Below are 9,716 nucleotides of genomic sequence, written 5' to 3'. Positions count from 1 at the left end.
GTACGATATACCATTTTCTAGCTCTGAGTCTCTACTTTTATTCAGTATGAAAAACACAATTTCAAATTTTGCTACATAAGACCGAATCGAGCCGGTCGGTCACATATTAACATAAGTATTCAGACCCTTTGCTATGAGACTCGAAATTCAGCTCAGGTGCATCCTGTTTCCATTGTTCATCCTTGAGATGTTTCTACAACTTGATTGGAGTCCATCTGTGGTAAATGCAATTGATTGAACATGATTTGGAAAGGCGCACCTGTCCATATAAGGTCCCACAGTTGACAGCGCATGTCAGAGAAAAAAACAATCCATGAGGTAGAAGGAATTGTCCATAGAGCTCAGAGACAGGATTGTGTCAAGGCACATATCTAGGGAAGGGTAACAAAACATTTCTGCAGTATTGAAGGTCCCCAAGAATGCAGTGTTACTGATCTATCGGGGGAGAAGGGCCTTGAGCAGGGAGGTGACCAGGAACCCAATGGTCACTCTGACAGAGCTCCAGGGGTCCTCTGTGGAGATGGGAGAACCATCCAGTTTGTCAAAAGGCACCTAAAGAATGGTCAGACCATCAGAAACAAGATACTCTGGTCTGATGAAACCCAGATTTAACTCTTTAGCTTGAATGCCAATGTTCCGTCCGGAGGAAACCTGGCACCATACCTACAATGAAGCATGGTGGTGGCAGCATCGTTGTGGGGATTTTTTTCAGCGACAGGGACTGGGAGACTAGTCAGGATCGAAGGAAAGATGAACAGAGCAAAGTAAAGAGAAGTCCTGATGAAAAACTGAGGCTCCAGAGTGCTCAGGACCTCAGACTGGGGTGAAGGTTCACCTTCCAAAAGGACAATGACCCTCAGCACATTGGTGGCTTTGGGACAAGTCTCTTCTTTGGGGTATAACGGGTTACCACTTACTTTCTGAGGTAAAATGAACTATCCACCTTCATCAGGGCTATAATTTCTACGTGAAATAATGATCTGTGAGTTACCTGCTTTAAAATGTAGTTGAAAGTAACTATTTTACAATCTCTCTCTCCTCTGATAGCATCACACGGCTCTGCTCAGCAACTCAGCTCTTTGTAGTTACCGTTTCCATCCTCAGAGATATTCACCGCCTCGGCGCCCAATGGTAATCTATCGCTGTACTCCGAACCCACCTCAAATTTTAATGTAGAACCCGGGATAGACTCGGTAACCACACTCCCCTTCACCTCCTCCCCGTCCTGTCCGTCCTCCCCCTCTCCTCCTATCTCACTTGGGTTAGAATTATTCTCTGACTCTACAAACGACACCTGGGGGTCGAAATCCCCTCCAACCATATGTTTGTCCATTTGATCTGGGTTCTTCTGCGCTGCCTTCATGATCAGTTTGTAAGTCTTTCCCTGGTACTTGTTTAAGAGATGACAGCAGGTTGCTCCCAGCAGAGGGACTGTAGCCAGCACCAACAGGAAGGTACTAACCATCACTATGATCAACAGAGAAGGAATTTTCATCCTGGTTGTGAAGACAACCTGGACCTGACAGTCCTGCCCTCCGTAGGTCAGACACAGGGTGTAGTTAGTGCCTGGTTGTAGGCCCTGGAACTTATAGGTGTTGATCCCTTCCTCTATCCGGGACCACTGCACCACAGAGTGTCCGTTACCAGTGTTAAAACACAGATAGAGCATGTCCAGAGGGGTTTTGGTTGAGCCTTGATAGAGGCTGAAAGGCTCTTTGTCGACGGTCTCTAGGTTCTCATTGTGGCTGAGGTGAAGGTTGTTCTTACTGTTGGGGAGCTGGAGAGGGTTGAGCTGCACTTTGGCCTCCGTCTCGGATACCTCCAACGCGATGACACCTAAATCAAATGTATATTGTTTCAGCTGGTCCAGACTGAGGTTGAATGCGTGATTGGAGATGTACTGAGTGCCATCGCTGATGCCACACTTCCTGGTAAACGGAAGCTCCTCTGAGCCCTCACCAGCCTGCACTGAGCCATCAGCGTGTTTAACAGACGACCCAGTTGGATCGTTCTTGGTCTTCTCAGAGTCGGACTTGGGCCAGTTGATGATGTTGTTGGTCATCTTAGGCCCCGGCTTGTTTCCACCAGACGGACGGAGGATCTTATCTGCTGTGGTGTCCAGCATGGAGTTAATGGCTTGTTTCTTGGTGCCTGCCACCACTACCTTCACTGTGCTGTCTGTTTTACCGAGGTCGTTGACAGCTGAGCAGCTGTAGTTCCCATCCTCCTTCTTGCTCATACGGGGGATGATCATAGTGCCGTTCTGGAAGACCAAGAACCGGCCGTTGGTGCTTTTATCATTGATGGGCGAGTCACTATTCATGCTGGCCACAGAGGGCAAACTGAATGTGAACTTCTGGTTCCCTGCATTCACCACCTCCCAGCTGACCTCTGGTTTGGGGTTGCCCTTCGTCTCACAGTTGAGAATCACCATAAAGCCCTCGTATAGCTCAGTGTGGTCCAGGTTTGGCTGGTAGGTGATGGACACTGACGGGGCCTTGCAGTCCAGCTTGGGCATTTTGGTCACCAGGGCCCCTTGCAGATGCTCTGGGGCCTCGCAGACGATAGAGTCCTGCTCCGGGACCGAGATCTTAGACTCCGTGATCCAGTCTCTCAGCCACTCCAGACTGCAGGAGCAGGTGAAGGGGTTGTTGTAGATCTGAAGGTGAGACATGGAGCTCAGAGAGCTGAAGGTCCCCTGAACTATAGTAGTGAACCTGTTGTTGTTGATCCTCAGGGACCTCAGGTCTTTGAGAGTCGAGAAGGAATATTTAGGGAGGTTGATCATCTCGTTGTTGTTCATCTTGAGCAGCTGAAGGGAGGTGAGGTTGGCCAGGTCTTCCCAGGGGAAGCTGATGATCTTATTGTAGCTGACGTCCAGGTTTCTCAGCTGGATCAGCAGTGCCAAGGTGTCCCTCTCTATGGTCACGATCTCATTGTGGGCCAGCCATAGGGAGGTCACCTGAAGAAGAATACTTTATTAATATCTATTTTGCTGTACCCAGCCCAGCCCATCCCAGCCCATATGCCAGTGACTTGCAGTCATGCTTTCAGACAGTTTTCATATGGCTGGCTCCAGTGTGAATCAAACCCACAATCATGGTTTTGCAAGAACCATGATCTGCAAACTGAACCCCACAGGACCATATTCACACACACACCTGGGTGACGTTAGGACCATATTCACACACACCTGGGTGACGTTAGGACCATATTCACACACACACCTGGGTGACGTTAATAAAGCTCTTGGCCTTCAGGAGTTTGATCTTGTTGGCAGAGAGAGAGAGAGTGGTGACGTTGAAGGGGAGGCCTACGGGAACTAATAGCAGGTCTTTGTAGGCACAGTCAGCGAAATGGTGGGCGTATTTATCCAGACAGCTACAGGTATCTGGACAACACTGGGCCAGACCCAACACAGAGGTCCATACAGCCAGGACACAGACCAGCCGCCACGACGCCATGTTCACCACCTGAGAACACACAGATAAGATGTTAATTAACAATTCATGAGATTATTTTCCGCTAATCTATACAGATCTTTAAAATACAAAACCCACACATCATGATGTTCTACACAGAAATAATCCTTATGATAATGCATTGAGACATCCTGTGCATCACATCACGACACTACATCACTACACTATATCAATACATCACTACATCACTACACTAAATCAGGACATCACTACATTACATCACTACATCAATAAACTACATCCCTACTTCACTACATCATGACACATCAATACATCACTACACTACATCACTACACTAAATCAGGACATCACTACATTACATCACTACATCAATAAACTACATCCCTACTTCACTACATCATGACACATCAATACATCACTACACTACATCACTACACTAAATCATGACATCACTACATTACATCACTACATCAATAAACTACATCCCTACTTCACTACATCATGACACATCAATACATCACTACACTACATCACTACACTAAATCATGACATCACTACATTACATCACTACATCAATAAACTACATCCCTACTTCACTACATCATGACACATCAATACATCACTACACTACATCACTGCACTAAATCAGGACATCACTACATTACATCACTACATCAATAATCTACATCACTACTTCACTACATCATGACACATCAATACATCACTACACTACATCACTACACTACATCACGACACTAAATCACTACACTAAATCACTACATCACTACATCACGACACCACATCAGTACAAATAAATCACATTACATCACTACATCACATTATATCACTACACCACAACAGTACATCATTGCAGTATAGCACTACACTATATCGCTTCATCACTACACTACATCACTGCATCATCACATTACATCACTACACTACACTACATCACTACATCACTACATTACATCACTACACCACAACAGTACATCATTACAGTACAGCACTACATCGCTTCATCACTACACTACATCACTGCATCATCACATCACATTACATCACTACACTACACTACATCACTACACTACATCCCTACATTACTACAGTATGTCCTTACATAACTACACTACATAACAAAACATCACCACATTACTACACAACATCACTTCCTTACATCACTACACTACATTACTACACTAGACCCCTGCAATATATCATTACATCACAACACTACATCACCTACACTATATCATGCTAACACTACACTATATCACAACATTACATCACTACATCACTGCACTACAACACTACACTATATCACTACATTACTACACTAGACCCCTGCACTATATCATTACAGTACATCACTACACTACATCACTTCCTTACATCACTACACTACATCACAACACTACATCCCTACACTATATCACAACATTACTACACAACATCACTTCCTTACATCACTACACTACATTACTACACTAGACCCCTGCACTATAACATTACATCACAACACTACATCACTACATCGCTGCACTACGACACTACACTATATCACTACATTACATCACTACATCACTGCACTACGACACTACACTATATCACTACATTACATCACTACACTATATCATTACATCACATAACTAACTACACTACACCACCACACTACACTATATCACTACACTACATCATTAAATTACATCACCACACTATATCACTACATTACATCACCACACTATATCAGTACATTACATCACTACACTATATCACTACATTACATCACTACATCATTACATTACATCACTACACTATGTCACTACATCACATCACCACACAATATCACATTACATCACTACGTCACTACACTACATCACTACATTACATTACTGCATCACATCACTACATCACTACATTACATCACTACATTACATCACTACACTATGTCACATCACTACATTACATCACTACACTACATCACATCACTACAACACTACACCACATCGCCAAACATCACTACACTGCAGTAGACCAGGGCTGTGTCTCAGAGAGGTTATAGGGATTACTGCAGTAGACCAGGGCTGTGTCTCAGAGAGGTTATAGGGATTACTGCAGTAGACCAGGGCTGTGTCTCAGAGAGGTTATAGGGATTACTGCAGTAGACCAGGGCTGTGTCTCAGAGAGGTTATAGGGATTACTGCAGTAGACCAGGGTTGTGTCTCAGAGAGGTTATAGGGATTACTGCAGTAGACCAGGGCTGTGTCTCAGAGAGTTTATAGGGATTACTGCAGTAGACCAGGGCTGTGTCTCATAGAGGTTATAGGGATTACTGCAGTAGACCATGGCTGTGTCTCAGAGAGGGCCTAGGGATTACTGCAGTAGACCAGGGTTTGGCTGTCCCTAGGAGAGGTTATAGGGATTACTGCAATAGACCAGGGTTTGGCTGTCTCTAGGAGAGGTTATAGGGATTACTGCAGTAGACCAGGGCTGTGTCCCAGAGAGGGCATAGGGATTACTGCAGTAGACCAGGGCTGTGTCTCAGAGATGGCATAGGGATTACTGCAGTAGACCAGGGCTAGGCTGTGTCTCAGAGAGGGCATAGGGATTACTGCAGTAGACCAGGGCTAGGCTGTGTCTCAGAGAGGGCATAGGGATTACTGCAGTAGACCAGGGCTAGGCTGTGTCTCAGAGAGGGCATAGGGATTACTGCAGTAGACCAGGGCTGTGTCTCAGAGAGGGCATAGGGATTACTGCAGTAGACCAGGGCTAGGCTGTGTCTCAGAGAGGGCATAGGGATTACTGCAGTAGACCAGGGCTAGGCTGTGTCTCAGAGAGGGCATAGGGATTACTGCAGTAGACCAGGGCTGTGTCTCAGAGATGGCATAGGGATTACTGCAGTAGACCAGGGCTAGGCTGTGTCTCAGAGAGGGCATAGGGATTACTGCAGTAGACCAGGGCTAGGCTGTGCAGATCTCATACAAATACACTTCAACTAAGGACTTTAAGAAAAGGTTTAAATGTTCAATCTGTTTTAACCTGTAATGAAAAGGTTCAACGTGTTCAATCTGTTTTATTGTAATGTTATCTTATTGGTTTCGGGCAACCAACTTCCCGTGTTCAGGCAAATTCATACAGCTACAATTTCACAAAGCTTCCAAATTAACTGGGCAAGACAAATATATAAGTGCCTTTGAACGGGGTATGGTAGTAGGTGCCAGGTGCAGAGGTGTGTCAAGAACTGCAACACTGCTGGGTTTTTCACACTCAACTTTTTCCCGTGTGTATTAATTGCAGGAATGGTCCGCCACCCAAAGGACACCCAGCCAACTTGCCACAACATTGTGAAGCATTGGAGTCAACATGGGCCAGCATCCCTGTGGAATGCTTTCTAAACCGTGTAGAGTCTATGCCCGAAGAATTGAGGTTGTTCCGAGTGCAAAAGGGGGTGCAATTCAATATTAGGAAGGTGTTCCAAATGTTTTGTACATTTTGTGTATATTTTCGTTGTCATTTTGCCGTCCGAAGTATAACCTCACAAACTGCACTTATTTCTGAACAAAGAACACTAGTGTTCAAATAAAGAATACAATAGTTGTGAGGTTGTTTTTTTTCATGCTGAGAAATGCAACATTAATTAAACATGGAATGGATCTATGGTTAAAGTCTGATAATGCATCAATCTAATCCTATTTGTCCACATTACTACCGAATAAACATCATATTGGGGTCATAATGCATGTGTGTATATATATATATATATATTTACATCATTATCTCCAGTTTACTTTCTGATTTCAATCAACTTACCTCTCTGAAATTAAAATTCCCAATCCTTGCAGTTTTCCTAACAGGGCACTATCTGGATTATATCTTCTTTACAACATAAATTAGTGGTCAAAACAAGTAACGTCCTCTGTAGTAGATCCTTTTACGTGTCTTTTCTCCACGCTGATAACGTAGACGGTGGAGGATGATACGGTGCGATCCGAGCCAGTTCCCTCTCGCGACTGACAGAGGACGAACGGTCCACTGCGCGCTCCTGCCGTTAGTCACAGCGATGGTAGAGTTTGTGATCGCGCAGGCAGCCTCTCCCATTCCTTCACCATCATCAGTTCTGGAGTAAAGATAGGCCTTCAAGGGTTCCGGATTCGCCTGCCATCCACGAAAAATATTGATAATTTAGACACTAATGTTTAATTCATTGTTATTTCGACCTAAACTCATTTTTGACACCATTCTCCCCAGAGTTTGGTTTTTCCAGTTACAGGCTTGAGAGATTTGACCAACCTAAACATAAAAGATGAGGAGTTATTTGTAAACATTATGAGTTGTGCTCTGTTGAGTTGGGGACTTAAATAGGTCTGGATGGTTGTAACGAAACATGTTATTGTTGTCATATATGGATGAAAGCTAAAAAAAATTTTTTAAATCACATTGACAGAACAGGAAAATGTGAGGTCCCTCAATTGCTGGCGAAATTATAGGGCTACGTGACGATACATTTGATCATTATGATTATAATAATGAGGCATTGGGCTAATTGGAAAATATGTATATTGCACTACAGTGTGAATTTATTTGCACCAAAGAAAATAACTGATAAACAACCATACAGATAAAAACAGATCAATAATAAAAGCGTGCATGTGATTGGGTTAGGGTTAACCCTAACCCTAACCCAAGGGCTGATATAAAAAGCACAACAAAACTACATACAATAAGTAAATACAAGTTTGTTAAAACAGATAACAAAACCCATGAATCATAAATGTACAAAGGAAGCAATCAGCAATCAGAAATAAAAAAAAAACAACAGTATTTGTTTTGATGGAATAAAGGAAGACAGAAAGATATAGGCCTATTGACACACAAAATGAAATCATCCACCATATCAGAGGTGTTGGCTATAGGCCAACGTCTGGATCAAATCTACAGTGGATCTATTTTCAAATAACTACTGCCATCTTCTGGTTTGACCTGCTGTTCTCCAGTAACAGCCTCATTTCAAGACCATGAAACTTGAAACTAGATTCTGGAATAAAACCTTTGCCTTACAATTTACGATACAAGGACATACATGTTCTGTCTTCAGTTTTTAAAACTATTTTAGCTCTTTGCCTGTTGTGTTGTTGTGTGTATCCACAGGCTACTCAGTCCCTTTCCTCTTTGCCGTGCCCAGCTGCACTTACTATCCATGTATCCCATCTAATGCCCAGCTGCACTTACTATCCATGTACCCCATCTAATGCCCAGCTGCACTTACTATCCATGTACCCCATCTAATGCCCAGCTGCACTTACTATCCATGTACCCCATCTAATGCCCAGCTGCACTTACTATCCATGTACCCCATCTAATGCCCATCTGCACTTACTATCCATGTACCCCATCTAAAGCCCAGCTGCACTTACTATCCATGTACCCCATCTAATGCCCAGCTGCACTTACTATCCATGTACCCCATCTAATGCCCAGCTGCACTTACAATCCATGTACCCCATCTAAAGCCCAGCTGCACTTACTATCCATGTAATCCATCTAAAGCCCAGCTGCACTTACTATCCATGTACCACATCTAATGCCCATCTGCACTTACTATCCATGTACCCCATCTAATGCCCAGCTGCACTTACTATCCATGTACCCCATCTAATGCCCAGCTGCACTTACTATCCATGTACCCCATCTAATGTCTCTTTGGAGTACTGCATCACACTCTTCACCCCACAGACAGCAGGCTAGTTGGGTCACAGACAGCAGGCTAGTGGGGTCACAGACATCAGGCTAGTGGGGTCACAGACATCAGGCTAGTGGGGTCACATACATCAGGCTAGTGGGGTCACAGACAGAAGGCTAGTGGGGTCACAGACAGCAGGCTAGTGGGGTCACAGACATCAGGCTAGTGGGGTCACAGACATCAGGATAGTGGGGTCACAGACATCAGGCTAGTGGGGTCACAGACAGCAGGCTAGTGGGGTCACAGACATCAGGCTAGTGGGGTCACAGACAGCAGGCTAGTGGGGTCACAGACAGCAGGCTAGTGGGGTCACAGACAGCAGGCTAGTGGGGTCACAAACAGCAGGCTAGTGGGGTCACAGACATCAGGATAGTGGGGTCACAGACATCAGGCTAGTGGGGTCACAGACAGCAGGCTAGTGGGGTCACAGACATCAGGCTAGCGGGGTCACAGACAGCAGGCTAGTGGGGTCACAGACAGCAGGCTAGTGGGGTCACAGACAGCAGGCTAGTGGGGTCACAGACATCAGGATA

At 44.6% G+C, this 9,716-nt stretch overlaps 1 protein-coding gene across 1 annotated transcript; it reads right to left on the bottom strand.

The window, feature by feature from the left end:
* Nucleotides 1–518: 518 nt before the first annotated feature.
* LOC110501451 (immunoglobulin superfamily containing leucine-rich repeat protein 2) lies at nt 519–7,456 on the bottom strand. The gene is made up of 3 exons (XM_036961261.1): nt 7,254–7,456; nt 3,228–3,473; nt 519–2,962 (listed from the first exon to the last, which is right to left on the bottom strand). The coding sequence occupies exons 2-3, from the start codon at nt 3,462–3,464 to the stop codon at nt 1,064–1,066; spliced, it is 2,136 nt and encodes a 711-aa protein (XP_036817156.1). The 5' UTR covers nt 3,465–3,473; nt 7,254–7,456; the 3' UTR covers nt 519–1,063.
* Between the last annotated feature and the right edge of the window lie 2,260 nt (nt 7,457–9,716).

This window comes from Oncorhynchus mykiss, chromosome 2, assembly GCF_013265735.2.
Source record: "Oncorhynchus mykiss isolate Arlee chromosome 2, USDA_OmykA_1.1, whole genome shotgun sequence".
NCBI classification, from domain to species: domain Eukaryota; kingdom Metazoa; phylum Chordata; class Actinopteri; order Salmoniformes; family Salmonidae; genus Oncorhynchus; species Oncorhynchus mykiss.
This window is presented reverse-complemented; position numbering and strand designations above follow the sequence as displayed.

Excerpts from the sequence above, each read along its gene's own strand:
- LOC110501451 (XM_036961261.1), bottom strand. The coding sequence starts at position 3,464 with ATGGCGTCGTGGCGGCTGGTCTGTGTCCTGGCTGTATGGACCTCTGTG. Across the intron at positions 2,963-3,227 it reads GCTTTATTAACGTCACCCAG|GTGACCTCCCTATGGCTGGC; the intron begins GTGTGTGTGTGA and ends ATTCTTCTTCAG.